General features: G+C 29.8%; 2 protein-coding genes and 1 long non-coding RNA gene across 6 annotated transcripts; 1 reads left to right on the top strand and 2 right to left on the bottom strand.

Annotated features, from left to right (window-relative positions):
- Window positions 1-2,648: 2,648 nt before the first annotated feature.
- Window positions 2,649-5,538, bottom strand: LOC130961845 (uncharacterized). 3 transcript variants are annotated; one of them, XR_009079641.1, is made up of 3 exons: window positions 5,493-5,538; window positions 4,050-5,348; window positions 2,649-3,137 (listed from the first exon to the last, which is right to left on the bottom strand). It is a non-coding gene; the product is annotated as an uncharacterized LOC130961845 (long non-coding RNA). The 3 variants fall into 3 exon arrangements; XR_009079640.1 differs by having other exon boundaries at window positions 4,050-5,356; window positions 5,493-5,535; XR_009079639.1 differs by lacking the exon at window positions 5,493-5,538 and having other exon boundaries at window positions 4,050-5,486.
- Window positions 5,539-12,102: 6,564 nt separating this feature from the next.
- On the top strand, window positions 12,103-14,254 carry LOC130962345 ((+)-neomenthol dehydrogenase-like). Of its 2 annotated transcripts, none has more exons than XM_057888565.1 (4): window positions 12,103-12,284; window positions 12,419-12,674; window positions 13,204-13,278; window positions 13,880-14,254. In XM_057888565.1, the coding sequence occupies exons 1-4, from the start codon at window positions 12,196-12,198 to the stop codon at window positions 14,252-14,254; spliced, it is 795 nt and encodes a 264-aa protein (XP_057744548.1). In that variant the 5' UTR covers window positions 12,103-12,195. The 2 variants fall into 2 exon arrangements, with proteins under 2 accessions (XP_057744548.1, XP_057744550.1); XM_057888567.1 differs by having other exon boundaries at window positions 12,265-12,284; window positions 12,434-12,674.
- Window positions 14,255-17,232: 2,978 nt separating this feature from the next.
- Window positions 17,233-19,297, bottom strand: LOC130962509 (zinc finger CCCH domain-containing protein 48-like). Its single transcript, XM_057888713.1, has 6 exons — window positions 18,635-19,297; window positions 18,257-18,544; window positions 18,031-18,177; window positions 17,774-17,953; window positions 17,552-17,649; window positions 17,233-17,470 (listed from the first exon to the last, which is right to left on the bottom strand). The coding sequence occupies exons 1-6, from the start codon at window positions 19,295-19,297 to the stop codon at window positions 17,233-17,235; spliced, it is 1,614 nt and encodes a 537-aa protein (XP_057744696.1).
- Between the last annotated feature and the right edge of the window lie 1,960 nt (window positions 19,298-21,257).

The following is a 21,257-nucleotide window of genomic DNA, read 5'->3' as shown; positions in this document are numbered from 1 at the left end:
TTTTAGATGAAAAATTATTAAAAGAGACATCGATTTAAATAATTTTTTTATATATATATATGCAAAATCAAAATACTAACAAAAATAATATAAAAAATATTTATCATATAAATAAAATAAATACAATAAAAAATAAAAATATGAGAGAGAGTACTATAAATTTTATAATGTCAAACAAAAAGAAAATATTCTATAATTTTTTTAGTACTATTAGTACTCTTTAATTTAGTATTATTTTGGACTATAAATTTTTATTATTTATGGTTTCATTGTTACTTATAATTAATTTTTTATTTATTTATACGATAATAATTTATTTATATATTATATAAAATTTTGATAATAAAAGTAGTATATAATAATTACAATTACAAATTTTACAAAGTTAGAATAAAAAATAAAAAATAAAAAATTAATACAAAATAAAAATAGAGTACATGTACATCAAAGAATAGAAAAAAATCCTTACAGATAAGAAATAATAAAAATTTCATAAAATCAACAACATATATCATATGAACAAAAAAATACAATAAAAAGTAAATAAAATTTGTATGAATAAAATCAAATAAAAAAATTGGATACACAACGTAAATACAATGTAGTAAAGGATAAAAAAATCACATGAACAAAAAATAATAAAAATATCATTAAAAAATCAACCACATTTGTCATATGAATAAAAGAAATACAATAAAATTAATAAAAAATCATATGAACAAAGTCAAAAAAAAATTTCATAATAAATATACATATAAAAAATAGTATAGTAAATAATAAAAAAACTCATAAAAATATAGCATGAGAAATCAGAATACTACTCAAATAATATAAAAATATTTATCATATAAATAAAAAATATAATAAAAAAACATAAAATTTAAAATATGAAAATGAGTACTAAAAATAATAAAAAAATTAAAATATTCAATTTGCGAGTGATTAAAACAAATATGAACTATTTTAATGAAAAAAATTAGAACGAATAACTATGAAGAAGTAGGAAGAAGGGATAAGTATGATTTTGATCCCCTATAGAGGCTGAAAATTTATTTCGTTCCGAGCCTTTTTTTGCTTCAAAATAGTCCCCAAAGTTTCAGTTTGTTTTAAAATCGTTCTTCGAACGAAAATACCCTCCCCTCCCATCTTCTTCCTCAACACCCCTATTCTTCCTCAACATTAATGGAAGCAGAAGTAGATGCACAAACCCTAGAAAAAAAGCCAACAATAGATAACAACAACAACAATAACAAAATTGAAAAGCAGAAGAATCCACCACCACCACCACCACCATTATCATCATGGTTATTATCATCATCATCAGAACCATCAACCAAAAACAGAACATCAAGCAGAAGCGGAAGAACAGCAGAAGTAATTTTCAGTAATTCAATAACAGAAGCTCAACAACAACAATTCAGTAGCAATTTTCAACAATTCAATACCCTAAAATCAACTAACAGAAAATTAAAATCCAGCTAAACTAATCCAGAATCAAATCAAGCATCTAACACTAACCAAAAACAGAAATTGAAAGCAAAATGATAACTGGATTATGAAAATAAAAAACAGAAAAAAGGGGACAGGAAAAGTAGTGGTGGAGCGCCGGGGGTCTGGGCATGACAGGAAGGGGCTGGAGGGAGGTTAACGGGCGGCGGTGAGCTCTGATTCCTTCTGTGATAGGAATTGAGGGAGGGGAAGCAGGGAGGCTCGCTGGCGGTGGTGAAGCAGGGGAGGCTCCATGTTGCTGCACGATGGTGAAGCACAGGAAGGGGCTGGAGGGAGGTTAACGGGCGGCGGTGAGCTCTGATTCCTTTTGTGACAGGAATTGAGGGAGGGGAAGCAGGGAGGCTCGCTAGCAGTGGTGAAGCAGGGGAGGCTCCATGTTGCTGCGTGATGGTGAAGCAAAGGAGGCTCGTCGGCGATGAGCTCTAGTTCGAGGAGTCTAAGACAGGGAAGAAGAAGAAGAAGAAGCGGCGGACAGTGCGGCGGCGGGAAGAAGAAGAAGAAGAAGAAGTGGCGGGCGGCGGTGCGGCATCCCTCTTCTCTCCCCCCTCCACCATCCTCCCTTTCTCGGCCCCCCTCCCCCCTTTTCTTTCTTTCTCTCCCCACCAACCCCGCTTCTCTGTATCCCCCTTTCTTTTTTTAATTTTATATTTATTTTATATTTATTTTATTTTACAATTTTATAATGAGGGGTAATTTGGTAATAAAAAAATAAAATTGGTAAAAAAAACGATTTTAAAATAAACTGAAATCTTGGGGACCATTTTGTAGCGAAAAAAAGGCCGGGAACGAAATAAATTTTTGGCCTCTACGTTAGGGACCAAAATCGTACTTATCCCTAGGAAGAACTACCAAGAATTATTGTGAAGGTAATAGTTACTAGTATCTTTTTATAAAAGAAAATGAAGGGTAAGGTTGGTAAAAATGAAATAAATTTTTTACCTAATTTTCCAAGGATAATAAGCAACTATGAACGCGAAACACAGAAACTACAAATTTTAGCTTCTCCTGAACGTGAGTTCAGAGGTAGAATTAATTCTGCGTTCAGGAAGATAAAAATGGCCAAACATAAAAGTGAAACTTTCAAGAAGCTCAAACGTGCTTCTCTCCTCCCAAATACATTTCCCAAACACACCCTAAAATAAAGCCATTGTGAATGAATACTTGTAAGACGAGAAGAGATATTAGCCCTGTAAGTAGGTTGAATGTACAAAATACTTTTGTCTATAATTCTGAACTTCTGAGGATCATTTCTTGCAATACAAAGTTTTCTCAATCCTCCTAATTACTATACTCAGACTGGCACCAATTTCTAACACTTTAATGGTTGCTTGGTGCGCAGCTCTGTGCCACTTGAGCAAATTATAAGATTGTAAAACCGACCATCTTGCTTGATTAGACATCTTCTCAAGGCAAGAACATTAAGGTTGAAATTTCAGTATCAAGTATGAATATATACCATCAGAACAGGGGCATCGATTGTGCACTGTGGAGACACCTCAGCTAAAGATAATGGGGGCTCCAAAAGAAGACAAATGTTTCTGAATATATTTCCATCATTTTCTCCCCCCTCTGCCTCACCATAAACAAGAGCTTCAGATGCAATGCCTGCAAAAAGCACCATGCAGTACCTAAAGCACGAGTTACATACTACATTAGTAACACATGAATGCTCAGTGAAAAAGAGAAATTTTAGAAAATAGAAAATATGCATAATGAGAAAGAATTAGCTCAAAAGGTTCTAGACAATCAAACTTTTCTTCTTAGTATCTTGTTAAAGCAGACCAGATCTAGCGAAGGGAAATTTTTTCTTCGCCACCCAGAAATTGACCAGAACTGGAATCATAAAAGTGAACGTTTTAGCAACTGTGTGTACGCCTATAACATATATAACAGGTTGATAACTAAATCCAGAGTTACCAACAAAATCAACTTAACTTTCTTATTACAGTTTGAGGACCAAAAATGCTCTTTGAACTCCAAAAATCAGTCACTATATATTTGTGTATATTTACATGTGTTACTTCACCGGTTTTGTTGATGGGCATTACATGTTCACTGATTTTGTATTTGCAATAGGATTCAGTGTCATGTGTCACACAATGAACCTACACACTTGTCGAGCAATGAACCTGTAACTAAAAGATTTTATTACATGTTTACTGGTTTAGTGTATTGATTAGCTTGATATTCTTGTTAATAATACAATATTATGTATTTATTACCTTAATTGTTTTCACCTATAAATAAGTTATGCTATGTATCATATACTTATCACCACAGTAATACATAGAAACCTTTTTTTATTTTCCAATCTTTCCTTCTGGTTCCTAATAGTTTGTTTGCTTAATTGTTTCTTCTTAGTTACCACCGGTTGTTCTTTTTCTCTTCTTTCTGTAATTGCCACCCTCCTAATATGAGTTTGATTTTGGAATAAGACAATTGGGGGACAAAAATTAAGAAAATAATTACAAATTATAAGTGAAAATTGAAGAAAAAAATAATAGAATGAGAAGAAAATTAAAAGAGTAAGAAAATTTTACCTCATTTTCAATTATGATTTTTGTGTCTAATCATTTGGGACATTTTCATTGGAATTTAACTCCCACCAAGAACCTCCATCATCCTTATAGTCATCATCAATATCATCACAAACACCTTTAATATTATCATCTTCTAATTCTTCAATAACCACATCAGCCGGATCATATTACCTTTTATCCACCTCTGGGTTATATTTTTACTCTATCCTTTTCAAAATATCATGATCCTTCCAGTTCACAACAATCGATACAGCCTTTTTTCTAACTTTCCCCATTAGAATTTCCTCCCAAGAAAAGGAGGTATCAGCAATCCTGTTCAATACACCATCGCTAGTATCCCCAATGACAACTGTCTTTAGACATCGTAGCTTCACTTCCCTTATTACATTAGCGAAATCATAATCATCCGACACAAGTACTATGCATTCAACCCACCTATGATCCATCATATCCACCATGTGACTTTCTAATGCATGATCCGTACTTGTGGCTTATCCAACACGGACTGAACCCAAAATCTTGCGCGTTTCAGCTCATCTGCCAAACCATATCCCACTCTTGGAGTAAGAATATCCCTTGCAGCAAGAATATCCCTTGCAGCCTTCTTATAGTTCTCCATCTTGATCGAATACTTTGCCACCAACTTCACCCACCGGTTTTCCCTTTTCGATGCTATCTGGTTCTCCTTTTTCATTTTCTCGCTCTCGTGTAGCTGCTTGAAATGGTTAACAAGCTTCTCATTAGTGTAAAACTTTCTCCCACAAATCCTGCAAACATGAGGCTCATTCCGCTTGATGACACCTTTGCTCTCCAATCGATTATACAGCTCCTTCTCTTTCCTCCTCTACCAAACAGCGTCTGGGACACTGGTAAAAGTGTGGCTATTTGCATAAGCTACCATATGCCTAACAACCCCAAATGAAGATGCAACAATTCTAAGCTTATTGGCAACTTCATAAGGTGGAATTGGGTTTGGTGGCTTGTTATCTAAGTCCCAAAAAATCTCTACCCTATTGTTATTCCTATTTGGTTTCAATTTGGGGGTTTTATCTGAAGCAGCGGAACCCCAATTAGGTTTAGAATGAAAGCATTTAAAGGAACCATATATGTTACAAAATTTGAGAATTGAACCCATAAGAAAACGGTTCTATTCTTCTATAAATACTAAAACTTCTAAAAGAAACCATTTGAATAAACACAACATACAATGAAGCTTCAGAACTTAACTGCGATTTGTCGGTAAACGAAAGTGTCGATACCTGCGAAGACGCTTTCAGCAGCCGTTCCAATCTTTCGCCACTATAATACTTTTAACAATCAAATTTGCATTCCCAAATTCATTAAGCAAGTAAGAAATTGCAAAATCAGCAACAGTACGAAGTTGATATAAGCAAACATGATTATATGAAACAAGAGGTGGTGGTAATTAATCGAATTTCTCACCTTGCAGAAGCACTAGATGCAGAAAAGAGAACCAAAAGAAGTCGTCTTTGTCTTTAAGAAGTTTTTTTGATATTATTTATTTATTTATTAAAAATAAGTAATTAATAAATAATTTTTTAATATATATTTAGTATAAAGAATCCTAAAATATTAGGACTATGTCCAAACACTTCTATATACTAACTAATAACCGTTTGTTTGAATATTTTTAATGATATAAAATTAAATTAAATTTTATTAAAAAATTAAATTTTACTGTTTGGAATGAATTATAAAATTACAAAAGTAAAACTGAATTCCAATATTTAAAATATTTATTAAATAAATTAAAATTTTATAATAAATATGTTCGTCTTTTATTAATATAATATTATATTTAAATAATAAATATATTTATTTATTAAATTATATAAAATAATTAAAAAATTATTTTTAATTAAAATTTGCTTTCTTCTTTTAAAAAAATAAAAAAATATTATTTTTCATCGTTATAAAGTACGTAAAATATTGAAATCAGAGTCTACAATTAGTAAAGTTATCTACACAAAAATAAACTAAATTATTTATTAACAACTCAAAAATATTTTAAATCAAAATTAAAAAAAATAAATTCATGCAATATAAGTATTTATTTGTCAAAATAAAAAACACAAAAATATCACTCAAAGTCTACTTTAAAAATTACAAAAAATCTGTGAAACTATTAGACATGAAACAACCTAACTTAATTAGTATGCAATAATCCTAAACGCAAGTCTTTTGGACATCCAAAAAAGACAAAAATAAAAGTAAGATGCTCAACAAACCCTTCAGTAGCTTCAAATAATTTATCATCTTATACATTCAAGTTTCGAATTGCTTCAAATAGTTTAAAAGTCTGCTAAATGTAAAACTTTGTAGTGATAATAGTTTGTGCAATTTTTTCATTACTGCAGAAATTTCTTTAAGTTCTGATGAATTTTTATCACTTGTTTTTCGTTTTTTTATTTTTGGAAGACAGTAACAATTTTTATCACTTACTTTTTCGTTTTTCATTTTTGAAAGACGAAGTATCAGTATCAGATGGAGTAACACATGAAACTTGTGTAGTTAGAGTTGTTCGAACACTCTCATTTTCATATTCAAAAGTATTAAAGCTTCCAAATGAATCTCATTATTCACTTGCATCTCATCAATATCATTAATATTGGTGTCCTTCTCCTGTGACCATCTTCATAATCTTTCTTTAGCAGACCCACTTCGATATCTAGTTATTATATCTTTCTCATATATCTCTCTACATATCCAAGTGTAAAGAGATTTTCTTTTAATCTGTTTCAGTTTAGGAGTAGATTGAAAACAAAAGAAAAAATAATTATAATTTAGTATATATTTAGATCATATACATATAAATATTATCAAAAAATTGTTTTGATACTAATTCTACTTTTGGATCCTGATTCTTTTGCTAGTACCTTTTAATTTGTTTCTTGAGAATCTTTAAACGATTTTGTACTTTGGTCTTATTGATACTTAAAAAATTTTTTTCATTAATTTCTTCTACTGTTTTTTTATAAGCTTCTGCTAAAAATGGTCTATCTTCCTTTTGTCCCTTATTCTTTTGTTCTTTGAGAACCTCAAGTAACAAATCATCAATGTCATAGTCCATCTAAAATATGCATTTGGTTCATTTCCTCCTTCAGCATCAAATTTATTTTTATATCCATAACAAATTTATATCATAAAATGCACCAATAATTAAAAATATGACATGTTAAAAATAAACATAAAATGATGCATAAACTATTGGTCATTGTATAAACAAGTAATAATTCAAATGACACATAAAATTCAAATTTAATACAAAAATACTTAATAATATAGTCTCTTAAAAAGATTTAAAACTCATTCAATAATATAATTGTTTCACATTTGTGCGGCTACAGAGTCTCTCAAAATTTCTCTCATTCGTCCATTTTCACTTCTAGCAATTTCAACATTTGTAGAATTTCGTTCAAGCAAATTATTGAGATTCCTTTCAACTTGTGTAATAAATTCTTCGTATGGATCAAAATTCATTAAGAAGTTATACAGAATACAACAAGTTATAACAACTATGCTCACAATGTCTACATCATATCTAGTCATCTTTGCTATGATAGAAAATCTATTTTTCACAATCCCAAAAGTTCTTTCAATTACATTGCGCAATGGTGAATGTCTTAAATTGAATAACTCTTTTAAATTTTCAGGAGGGTGTCGTAAATATTCTTTTAAATGATATCGAATACTTTAATAGAAGGTGATAAAATCAGACCTCAATAGATATCCAGCATCTGCTAAGCAGAATTTATCTAAAAATAGAATTAAACTATTTACTTAACTAATACTAGAAGAATGTTTATTAAAAAAATTATTAGAAAATTAATATATTGAAGAACAATTTGATTATCTTCCTTACTTAGTGCATTATATCTAAAATTCGTGAATCTGAAGCCAAACCTTCCCACCCAAGCATCACATAGGAGAATTTTAAGTCAAATATACATGCTGCTAATACATTTATTGTCGGATAACTTTTTCTTCCTCTATATTTAGACATCTTCTTTTGAACCTTTAATACAAATATGTGTTCCATCTATAGCACCGACACAATTCTAAAAATTTTTAACGAAAATTAGTGATATGACCATTTGAAAATACAAAAAATATATATTAGAATAATAAATGAATTTTATTTTTTAAAAATGACCTTAAAATATGATACAACATTTCTTGACAAAGAACTTTTTATGGAACAACTATACAATTTGGTTGAACGAAAAATTAATCTTCAAGTATTATTACAATTTTAAGAATTTGGTAAAAATGACGACGGACTATTTTAGTAGATTGACAAAAAAATGAAGCACGTCAGAATGGAAGGGAAGAAGAGTGAAGGTGACGTTGAGAGGAAAAAACTTTGATGAAAGTGAATGAGTAAAAAAAAAAGTAATTAAGTCACATAAATATTTTTGGCATTTTACATTTTAAGTGAAATTCTAATAGAGTAGAATTTTAAATCAGACTCGATTAGATAGGAATTAATTTTAGGAGAAAATAGTGGAATTGAATTCATTTAAACTAATTTATTATTTTTTTTTGTTTCAAACGATGGAATTCAATGCTTGTGAAAATTGAATTCTAAGAATTTTCAAACACTCTGTAAATACCTACTACCTACTCTTTATGAAAGTTCTCCTACCAGTGCTTATTGCAATCTGCTATTTCATAAAAAATTATATCTTATAAATGAGTAGAAAAAAAAAGCTTAGTTTTTGAGCTTCAAACTTAGTCCAATGCTCAAATATAGCTTTCTCTAACTTTAGTGCTCATCTCGTCGTCTATAGTAATTGGTTAAAAAATATTGCAGTAGCTTAGCAACTCATGCTTTAGGAAATATTGCAACAGCAGCAACTTATGCTCTCTCTTATTCTCCTGAACTGAACAATCTTTCACAACACTGTGTGAAAGGGTAGAATGCTGGAACTGGACGACTGACAACGACAAAAAAGAAAGAACTCGGTGGAGAAGTAAAGAAAAAATGGCATCGTTTATTGGCTTTAACAAAAATCGATCAATTTTTTAATTTGGTTCAACTAATCAATTTTTGGATTCTGTGTCATCTTTGAATCTCAATAATTTTACTTGTAATTCTTGTAATCCGAATAAGATCAGGGTTGCGAGATATAAACCAATCCAATCAATAAAATTGGTAGAGTGACTAGTTTAATAGTTCAACGGTATAATTAAATATAAAATAAAATTATTAAAATTTAATATATAATTTTAAATATTTAAATTTAATAATTTTAAACAAATAAAATTCATAATTTTACAATTTCATATAATAAATTATCTATAATATATCATTAAAAGTTCACAAACAACTTCAAACATCAAAATTTATAACTAAATTATCCATCTTTTATCACTTTGTCTTCAATATACAGCCCAAAAAAATTATCCATAAAAAATTAACTCAGACAAATTAACTCAAAAAAAATTCAACAGAATCATTCAAATTAAATACCAACTATTATTTTAGAAAATCAGCAACATTATTTCAAAAAAGGATAAATTACCAAAAATACACTCGAATAATTTTGTCACCGACAAAAATACACCCAAATTTTGCTATCGATAAAAATGTCCTTAAATAATTTAAAAACACGACAAAATATCCAATATTAAATATGTATTTCTCAAAAAATATTTTAGAGATTGAATTTTGATGCGATTTTTTGCAAGTATAATTAGAAAAATGAGATATTTTTATTTTTAAAATTTGGTAATTTTTCATTTAGTATATATTTTTTGTGATTTTTTAAAAGTATTATTGGTTGTTGAAAAAAATTACAAAAAATATATATTTAGAGAAAAATCACTAAATTTTAAGGATAAAAATATTTCATTTTTTTAATCATGTTTGTAAAAAATTACATCGAAATAATTCAATCTCTAAGATATTTTTTAAAAATACATATTTAATGTTGAATTTTTTTTATCACATTTTAAAATTATTTGAGAGTATTTTTGTTGATAACAAAATTCGAGTACACTTATCTACTCGTGACCAAAATTCTATTCTAAAAACAATAATTGACAATTTGGCAATGAAACAACTAAGACTTTTTCTTCCTTTTTCAATCTTGATAAGAATTTTTTGTTTTATATATTTTTTTATTATAGTCCTATTTAATTATTTAAATTTTATGCAAAATAGTAATTACTCAATATTCTATGATACAAATATAAAAAATAAAGTATTGTATGCTTTTTATTTTAGAATAAAAATTTTTAATAACAGCATAAGATATTACTCCTAAATTAGTCACTTTTATTACTTTATTATTATTGATATCTTTTTTAAATATGTTACTCTTTTTCTATCAACCTAGTAATTTACTTGTATGTTTAGACAGGTAAAATAGGTAAAATAAATAAAGACAATTATAAGATAAATGTAGACTATATTTAAATGATTAATTGGTGTAAAAAATAAAGAAATAGCATTAGTGTTTAAAAAAGTAATGTAATGTAATTTAATATAAAATTAAAATATTATTATTTTAATTTTTCACGATTGAGTTAAATAACAAGAATTTAGTGCATTATTTATATTTATATTTTTACAGTGTCATTTATATAAATAATAATATAATATAATACTTTTATAACATTTTCATTTTTTTAATAGAAAAAATTTTTATTTACTTAAAATTTTTTATATATTTTTAAACAATATCAATATGACTTTATTTTTTACCCAAATAATATTTTAAATATGTTTTATATTTATGCTATTGTAATTTTCATTTGTTTTTATCTCCCTAGTGAACAAGAATAGTTATGAAGAGAGGGTTTTTGCCAAAAAAAAAAATGAGTACAAGAAGTACGGAAGATAAATTGTGTATAAAATTAGATCTTTGTAAAATAAATTTTCACTTCACGACTAATAAGTACACAATTTTTTTAGCAAGGTTTCAATTTAGTGGTAAATTTGACTAATGAATAATCAACTTTGTCACTATTATTTAATATATATTATTTAATATATAGTAGACAGATATTCATGACAAGTGTGTCGAATGATATATGCTTAACAGTATTTATTTGGTATGATTTTTTAAATGTCAATCGAGACTTTTGAGATAGTACTTATAAGAGATTTTGATGATCAAATCAGTCTAGATTTAAAAAATATAAAAATTATAATTAAATAATATATTTTAAATTTGTATTTATTTATAAATATGAGAGACTAAAATAAAAATATAAAGATATAAAATTATATTTGATAGATAAAAAATAAATAAAAATATTATATCCAAAAATATTAAATTAGCATATTTTGTATTTATTTTGACAAAAATTATATTCACACTAATAACAAAAGACACGATTTATGTTTTATTTTTTATTATTTTTATTAATATTTTATAATTATATTTTTTCTCGAACTTTTAAATTAAAAAATAGAATAAATTAAATTTTTATAATTATTCTAGTTTATTAACAAATAAATATAAAAATACTAATTTTTATATCTTTATTTTTGTGTCTTGTTTTCAGTATCTTGTTTTATTCTTTTTTTAAAATTAAACGAAGTCTAAAGATACGTTTAATTTGTGTTTTTATTTTTTATTTTTATTTTTAGTATATTTTATTTTTAGAATTTTACAAAGAAAAAAATGAAAATAATAAAAATAATAAAATTTTATTTTTTATTTTTACTTTTTATTTTTACTTTTTTTATAAAATTTAAAAAATAAAAAATATTAAAAATGAAAATAAAAAATAAAAATACAAACTAAACATCTTCTAAATGTGTGATTAGCCTTTTATTGATAGTATTTAATGAAAATAAATTATGAGGACCAAGAGTAGCATATATAGCCTTGATACCCTCTGAAAAATACGCAATACCAACATATTATCGAACCATTTATATGTATCATAAGCCAAATTAACATCCCAAGTAGCTGTTCACAATAATTTCAAATCAACATCCTATTAGTAGTAATTCATGCTAAGAAATAATTAATGTAAAATGCTAACTTAATTAACAGTTATTAAACTGAAACAAATTAATCAATTTAAAAACTCAAAACAAACTATACTCAAATTGATTGTTATCTCGGCAAACTTGTAAGACGGAAATCATGGCAAGTGGCATACATGCATGGAAATAGTGCTCATGATATCTTCTTTCCTGATTTCTCCGTTAAACGAACAAGGCCTCAGATTAAAGATGGAACAAGCACCACAGAGGTAAAGTACAACACCATTTTCTTTGTAGTATTTTTGCTGGAGACACTAGCATTTTCAATGCTCTTTTTTTTATATACTTCAAACCCACTTCATCCCACTTCAATGATCTATTTCGTTTTAATTTTTATTTTCAGTATTTTTTTTTTCAGATATGCAATTGTGACGGGAGCAAACAAAGGAATTGGAATAGAAATAGTAAGGCAATTAGCTTCAAATGGAGTGAAGGTTGTGTTGACTTCAAGAGATGAGAAGAGAGGCCTTCATGCTTTGGAAACTCTCAAAGATCTCTCTCATCTTGTGCTCTTTCACCACCTTGATGTTGCTCATCCTGCTAGTGTGGATTCTCTTGCAAATTTCATCAAATCCGAATTTGGAAAACTCCACATTTCGGTAACTTGACAAATTAAATTCCATATATATATATATATATAGCAGTAGCACTTTCGTTTTCTTTTTTTATTTGCATGAAAGGGGATACAAGATGAATTATGTGAAAATAAAATTTCCAGCCATGTTTGCATTTTTCTACTCAGAAATAAGTTTCATTGACTTAGTCAACTATATATATATAAAATTTCTATTGTATGATTTGGGATTTTCTCATTTATTTTCATGTTTGTTAGTTGCATGTTGAGGATTTTTTTCCTTACAATTCCACTAAGAAAATGTAATTGACTAATTTGTTCTGAATGTAATAAATTAAACTTCTCGTATGAAGCTCTGCCTGCTAAGAGGTTTACTATCAAGTCATGTTTAGGGTTTATGTTATTAATTTTGAATACTAACCAGGAATGAGTTCATTGTCTTAATTAATAACCTTGACTTGGTAGCTTTCAATTGAAATGGATTCTATCATTTTTCTTGTCATATATATTGATGTTTGAATATTATTCTTGAAGAAAAGAATTGCATTTTGTAGATCAACAATGCAGGGATTGGTGGACTTGTGATTAAGGACAATGATTTGGTCCCTCAAGTGTTATTCAAAAGCAGGGTAAGAATTTTACAGCCAGTTTGGTTCATATTTTTTCATTTTTCAACATTTTCTATTTTAGAATTTAAAAAATATAAACCAAACACAAGCTAAGATGTTTTCTTAGTATATTGAATTGGGTGAAATTTTTAGGAATTATTAGATGATGTAATAGAGAAAAAGGTAGGATACTCTCTTTGTTTGTTTGTGTTTTTTTTAAAGTTAATTATTCTAATAATCTCTATAGTTTAAAAGTATGTGATTAGATCATTATATTAGGTAAAAATTTGTAATTAAATCTTTACTAATGATTATTTTTTAGAAAAAAACATGCTAATGCTAAAAAAAGACCGAATGGAAAGTTTTTATCTAATATAGAGACTCAATAGTCAATACAAACTTTTAAACTATAAGGATCTAATTAAAATTTTGATGAAGCTATGGAAACCAACAGAATAATTAGACTTTTTTTTAAAAAAATTAGTAGATCTTAGATTGGTTCCCTAAATTTGGTTGTTGCTCTACTAATAAGCATATTTTATTACTTTTTATTCTCCATTACTATTTTATGATTCTGTTTTGTAACTCTCATTATTATTGCTTTCCATGTCTAATAATTCAGCGTGTATTAAATGAATGGGCTAAAGGAATCTTGGGCGATGCTGAAAACCTTACAGGAGAGAGAGTTGATGAAGTGTTGAATGAATTTCTGAAAGATATCAAAGAAGGGTGTTTAGAAAGAAAAGGATGGCCTAAGGTTCTTGGTGCCTATATTATCTCAAAAGCTGCTATGAATGCATATACAAGAATTGTTGCAAAAAAGTACCCTACTATATGCATCAATAGTGTGTCTCCCGGTTATGTTAAAACCGATATAACTGCCAATATTCGACTTTTAACGGCAGAAGAAGGTGCTGCTACTGCTGTCAAATTAGCATTGCTTTCAAATGCCTCTTCTGGCCTTTTCTATTTTCAGAGTGATGTTTCTTCATTCTAATTCAAGTGAGTTGGGTTATGTATACTCATTTTCTTCTACAAACATAAGTCTCATAATTCAATTGTAAAGAAAAGTGAACCGATCTCTATATGAATTGATAATCAATCTTGGTGTGAAATTACTTATTATTAGCATAATAAATTAATAATAAGACTATTATGAATAAAAAGAAAAATATTGGTACATTTGTTCTAGCTAGTGTGGAACTTCAGACCTCAAGTATCATTTATTATTTTTCGTGATGTGAATCAATTTGACTCTAAGTATCATTTATTATGTTAATTCGAGCCTCTTTCAATTGCAGTATTCGAGCCTCCAACCATTACTGTCTCTAACTCCTCACAGTTTGATATGGACATCTTTTTCAGTTGAGCAAAACTGTTAGCAGTTGAGGATGTAAACAAATCATTAAGACAGTAGATGGTGCCAAGTTCATCAAACAATTACATGCCAAAACTTTCAAGTGTTCAAGATTTTCAAGAAGTGGGGCCATCCAGGTTTGCTCAAAGCCTATGGATTGAAGCTAGTATAAATCCCTAAGAACCAATCCTTTAAGCTGTGAAAGAATTTTGGTATAATTTTGTGTGTCAAGCTCAGGCCTTTGTGAGTTGAATATCTGTTTGAAGCCACTATCGACCACTGCGATCTGTTCTATAGCAGTTAGTTGAATCGTTGAGACGAAATCATCTGGAAATGAATGTAAGTCATCATGGAAACTCAACAATTTGAGGAATAAGATGTTTTGGAGGTCCACTTGAAGTAGTCCAAGGTGAAGAATATGTAGAATTTTGAAGATCCTGTGTTTGAATATGGTAGAATTTTCAAGATCATCTGCAAACATCTTCAGCTCGGGACAATGATAAACATCCATCTCTTTTAACTCGGGCCAATCTAGAATTTGCACCCCTGACCAAATGCACCTTAGAGCTGGAGATTCCCAAAGAGTCAAGGTGGTTAAGCAAGGGAATATCAAAAGCTCTTTATTATTTTCTTTTCCTGCAGTTATGACTTCATATTTTCCAAAAATTTCCTCTAACTCGACACAGTTTCTCACATCTAATTTTCGTATCTTGTTTTTGAAAACTGATATGGGAAACAAACTTGTCATGCATTTACATTCATTAACAATGACTTGTTTTCGAAATGGAACCCTGAAACTAATCAATATTCCATCCTGTTGCTTAAAGTTGAAATCACTGAAAATAAATTGTTCATCACTTCAGTTGATATAACCAAGTGTAGAAATTATTTCTCTTGGACATAATAAAATTTTATTTGGAGAAGGATCTTTATTTATTTATTACCTGACTTATAAACTGTCATACTGCAGCAGCATTAAGATCATGGTGGAAGACCAAATCCTCAGGGCGTATTAATATTTTCGCTGTTGAAGGTGTAAATAGACATAGCAATGCCTCTGCCTCACATGATTCTATGTGCAATTCTTTCAGATTGGAGGAAGACTATAGTACTAGTGTTATCAATTTTGGACATTCGACACAGCTGCCTTGACAAGTATACTATTCTAACCCATTGATGGATTGCAACACACATAATTTGAAGAGGTACAATTCTTTTTAAGTTTCCAATAATCTCCTTATTACTAGCTTCATCATGGGATTGGGAGGGCAATATATTTTTGAGGGTTTCATCACAGTAATAGCTTACATCCATTGTTTTCTCAAATAATTCAATTGGCACATTAGAGTTATTATGCTCATTATCATTAAAACGGTAAAGTTTATTCAAACTCTCAAGATTTTCATCCTTACATTTTTTCAACCATGAACTTAAAGCTTGAGTGCATTTCCAATTCAGAGTCAAATTTTCCATCTTGGAAATATCGACCAAAAGGATTTATATTTATAAATAACTTTTTGAAGCTTGTAACTAAAAAAAGTAAGGGTGTACACTAGTTAGATTGAGGTTAGTACGAAGACACAGAAGTTTTCATCTACAAAGACTTGTTTCTCCATTCTGCTTTGAGGTTCTACCAAGGGACCTAAATGCTGCAGAAAAGTTCTAAGTTCTAACAGTCCAAAATTATGTTGCCTATTATTATGTAGTTTTTCAATTGGTCACTTTTTTCTTTCTTTCTCCTTAAAAAAATCAAAACCGATATTATAATTTCAGAAGTTAAATGAAAAATTTAAAACAGCACGCATACTTTTCAAAACTGATGGTCTTATTGAGAATTGTCTAATACATAGAATGTTACATTATACATTGGAAGTTAGAGTTGTCAGATGAAGCTAGGTCTAATTACTAAATGTGGCTATTAACTCTATTTCTGAATAGTCTTGGCATCTCTCTTTCCTTTGAAGTTAAGCAATATTGGTATCCCTTGAAACTAGAATCCGGATCATATTATTGACTCTCTTCTTTTAAGTTTTTCTTGATTCTTGAACACAGCTTTTATTACTTTTGGTGCTTTGCACCTTTGAGCCTAGCTATGACTCTAAGTGTTTTGTTTTCAAGTATTACCACCTAATACATAAACACCACAAGCACTTAACTGGGGGAACCCTTTGGATTCGAATTTAGCTTTGCTTAAATTCCCAGACAGTGGTGCTCAGAGCCTTAAACGTACTCTTTAATAGCTTTGGGTCACGACTTTAAATGTTCAGTCTCAGGGATTACTTGACACTTTCACACCACAAGCATATAGTTAGGGAGAACAACTCTTTTGAGCTTTTTAGGCCAATTTTTAACCCTCCTAACCATTGATGCTCAAAGCCTTGGACTTTTTTCTTTTTCGATTTTTTTTTTGTTATTTCTTTTGCTTCAAGAATCAATCTTTTTGATATTTCAGAGAATCAATAATACTTCTCTAAATTCTTGTACCTCAAGAACCAATATGCCCAACCCCAACATCAAGTATGCTCAGTTAATTCATACATTCAGAGAACAAAGATAAGGTCACCACATCAAAGTAATTAGAATAACTCATCATGCAACTCAAGATCTTATGTATTTTACTACTTTTCAGACAATTGACAAACATTTTCTACGTGATGCAATGCCAATGAACTTGTAGTCCTCTCCTCCTCTAGAATCTTTTTTGTTGTAGCTGAGGAGGTTGGCACCTTGGGCTCTTCTAACCATTTCCACACATTTAGCAAACCAGTCCCATCTCCAGTGAAGAAGAGTCCGCCAGGGCCTATCTCAAAGGATTGAACTTCTTGTCTTGTAAATAGTCGACCTCTCTCTAGAAACCTGTAGAAGCAGGCACACTAAGTAGCTACAACAGCCGTAAAAGTAGCAAGACAAGTAGATGAAAGATTTATCATCACTCACGTCGGCAATTCATATATACGAACTGAATTATCTTTGAGAGAGCAGAACAATATTGGCTTGGCCTCTGCATCAGTCATCCCATAGAGTCCAAGAACAGCCTATAATAACAAATAAAATAAAAAAAAATGAATTGGACAAACCAATCACCTCCTTCTTAAACAAAATAAAAATATCAGCTTAAAGACATATTTGTGAAGAAACGTTAGTGGTTGAACAACTTACAATTTCGTGAGTGTGAGTGTATGTCACTTCCAGAGTTCCCTCCTCGGTGCACACCCAAACATTGACTGTGCAATCAGATGAAGCCGATAACAAGAAATTGTCCCAGCAAATAAGTGATGTGACAACGTCGGTATGGCCGTTAAGTGTCATTGTGCACTGTAATGTATCAAGGTCCCAAACCTGTAGATAGCAGGGTAAGAAATTGCTTAGCTAAAGGGGAATAGTGTGCAAATTACATGAAGCATATAAATAAATACCTTAATGGTATGGTCCATGGATCCAGAATAAAGCATCTTGTGACATCCAATAGCAAGGCAAACCACTGGTTTACTATGACCACTTAGTGTTGCAACCATTTTGAAAGGAGACTCAAAGCTGCATCTCCAAGCATAAATAACACCATCCTGCAATTTAAATAAATTATTTAAATATCATAATTCTAATCAGTAGCAACTGGCTAACTATAAACAAATCTTAATTTACCTCTGCTCCAGCAAGGAGGATATCATTGCCAACATTCAAGGAAAGGACTTGCCCTTTAGGTCCATCAAGAGTAACATCTGCACCCGTCTGAATATTCCATGCCTTCACAGCATTTTTCACACCGGCAAAAATCCATGGGCCCTCAGATATGAGTGAGGTAACTTGAGAATTAAGATGGATCATGTGAACACAACGGCCAGTGTTGCAGTCCCATGCCCGAACTGTGCCGTCAGTGCTACCAGAAATAAGTTTGTTTGAACCAGCCGGCAGTGCAATCCCAGTGATTGCCTGTCAACAAAATTTGAATATTAGTTTAAATAACTTATTTCAATTGCAATATTCACTTAACTTTCAAATTAAACCAAGACATGTATATACCTTGTTGTGTTCATGAAGCTTTGCAAGTGTAGAAAACCCATCGCCATAAAACCATGAATGCAAATTCTGACACAAGTCACCATGCACACAATTGTCAGTCATCCAATCTTTGCAAATACTGAGTGATTTATCCACACAAGCCTTAGCAACAGTGGCCACATCTTCCACATCTGCAACAGCCTTTTGTTCACACTTAGTTGGCTTCTCAACCGACATAGCTTCTGGTCTATACTCAACAGCCCTTAGTGCACAATTTTCTGGCTTCTTGATGGCCTTCTTAGCAGAGGAACTGGCCATCTTCGAATGCAATTTATCCACAGAAGCCTTAGCAACAGTGGCCACATCTTCCACATCTTCCACATCCTTTTGTTCACACTTAGTTGGCTTCTCAACAGACATAGCTTCTGGTCTATACTCAACAGCCCTTAGTGCACAATTTTCTGGCTTCTTGATGGCCTTCTTAGCAGAGGAACTGGCCATCTTCGAATGCAATTTATCCACAGAAGCCTTAGCAACAGTGGCCACATCTTCCACATCTTCCACATCCTTTTGTTCACACTTAGTTGGCTTCTCAACAGACATAGCTTCTGGTCTATACTCAACAGCCCTTAGTGCACAATTTTCTGGCTTCTTGAAGGCCTTCTTAGCAGAGGAACTGGCCATCTTCGAATGTTTATATGTGGTATTGGCATTATAGTATACATTGGACGGCGAGGTTGGTAAGCTATGTGAAAATTGACAAGGATTTCTGTTGCATCTCCCAGCTTGCCAATACTTGCATGTTGGTGGTGTTGTACGACGGAACCGTTCACTCCTCTTTGTTGTTGTTATAATAGCCATGATACTACGAAATAAAACACACTATTCCCATCAATAACACCCTTCATTGCTCATTAATCTCTTCCAAAACTTAAACAACAACCCAATTACAAGAAGCTGCCGAATCCATTCCCTCATCAAAACCCAAATTCTGTTACTCCACTTCTCCATCAACCCAACTTAACACCACCACTTAAGTAAAATACACTATGAACACTAAGGAAGAAAATAAAGAAATTCCAAAGAAGGTAACGTGCTAAGAAGCAAACCTGAATTAAGAGTAGAATTGAGTTCGGAAAGTGCAATCAGACTGATAACAATTAGAATCACGGAATCAGCGAAGAAGAGAGTGTTTGTATAATAGTGTAAAGGAACATTGAATCACGTCCTTATATTTATAGTTTTCGTTGGCGGTGGAATTAAACCGAGAAAAATCAATCATCAATAAATATTAAATAGTATCATTATGAAATTCATTTATAGCTCGAAATCAATTCTGTTACATATTTGTTTTTCTAACTGATTTTTGGATACATAGTTAATGCGGCATATGCATTTAATTATATAAGTATAATAAAAATATCTTGGTTCACTCATTTACCGTATAATTTTGTTTAGAGTAATGCTAGGGGACAGCAACTTTTGTAATTGTTAGCCATCAATTAGCCATCAATGATGATTTGATGGTGTGAGATTTCATCAATGGCTCACATTTCTCTGCTGGTTACATGCTGGCTAAAATTCAATAAAATTGCTGGTCCCTAAACTTTTTCTTTTTTTTTATAATACTTTAATTTTAGCATTTTTTTATGGTTGTTTCATTTTTACACCGATGAAAATTAGTTTATATTAAAAAAGATTTTAAATTTAAACTAAACATTCTCTTTTTCAAATTTACACTATCGAATCCTAACAAAATTCAAGTGCACTTAATTTACTCGGGATCAAAATCCTATTCTAAAACTAACTGACAATTTGATAATGAAACAACTAAGTTGTTTTTTTGTTTTTCAATCTAATAAAAAAATTTATTTTATATATTTTTTTATTATAGTCTTGTTTAATTATTTAAATTTCATACAAGTTAACAATTATTCAATATTCCATGATACAAATATAAAAGATAAAGTATTGTATGTTTTTTATTTTAGAGAAAAAGTTTTTAATAACAACATACATATTACTCTTAAATTAACCACATTTATTATTTTTATTATTATTAATATGTTTTTTTAAACGTGCTACTCTTTTTTTATTCATACTAGCAATTTATTCTTACGTTTACATGGATAAAATAAATAGAAATCATTATAAGGTGAATGTAAATTATATTTAAATTATTAGTTGGTGTAAAAAATAAAGAAATATCATTAGTGTTTAAAAAATAATATAATGTAATTTAATATAAAATAAAATATTATTTTAGTCCTTAACATTTAGATTAAAAAACAAGAATTTAGTACATTATTTATATTCTTACAACATCACTTATGAATAATAATATAATATAATACTCTATAACATATTTTTTTTAATAGCAGTTTTTTTTACTTGCTTTAAAACATATATTTTTAAACAATATCAATGTGTCTTTATTTTTTATCCAAATAATATTTTAAATATGCTTTATATTTATGTCTTTGAATCTTCATTTGTCTTTATCTTACTAGTTGGCAAGAATAATTATAAAGAGATCAAAGGAGTTTTGCCAAAAAAAATAAACTGAGTAAAAGGAGTGGAGACGGAAAATAAAGTGTGTATATAACTATGAGGCCTGCTACACATACAAGTCTTTTTGGTTTAT

This window comes from Arachis stenosperma, chromosome 2, assembly GCF_014773155.1.
Source record: "Arachis stenosperma cultivar V10309 chromosome 2, arast.V10309.gnm1.PFL2, whole genome shotgun sequence".
Lineage (NCBI taxonomy): Eukaryota > Viridiplantae > Streptophyta > Magnoliopsida > Fabales > Fabaceae > Arachis > Arachis stenosperma.
This window is presented reverse-complemented; position numbering and strand designations above follow the sequence as displayed.

What these genes read in the sequence shown, in the direction of transcription:
- LOC130962345 (XM_057888565.1), top strand. Translation starts at nt 12,196, where the DNA reads ATGGAAATAGTGCTCATGATATCTTCTTTCCTGATTTCTCCGTTAAAC. An exon ending in TTGGAAAACTCCACATTTCG is followed by an intron (nt 12,675 to 13,203) that starts GTAACTTGACAA and finishes TGCATTTTGTAG; the next exon opens with ATCAACAATGCAGGGATTGG. An exon ending in AAGTGTTATTCAAAAGCAGG is followed by an intron (nt 13,279 to 13,879) that starts GTAAGAATTTTA and finishes CTAATAATTCAG; the next exon opens with CGTGTATTAAATGAATGGGC.
- LOC130962509 (XM_057888713.1), bottom strand. Translation starts at nt 19,297, where the DNA reads ATGGCCAGTTCCTCTGCTAAGAAGGCCTTCAAGAAGCCAGAAAATTGT. An exon ending in AGCTTCATGAACACAACAAG is followed by an intron (nt 18,545 to 18,634) that starts GTATATACATGT and finishes TTTTGTTGACAG; the next exon opens with GCAATCACTGGGATTGCACT. An exon ending in CCATGGACCATACCATTAAG is followed by an intron (nt 17,954 to 18,030) that starts GTATTTATTTAT and finishes TGCTATCTACAG; the next exon opens with GTTTGGGACCTTGATACATT.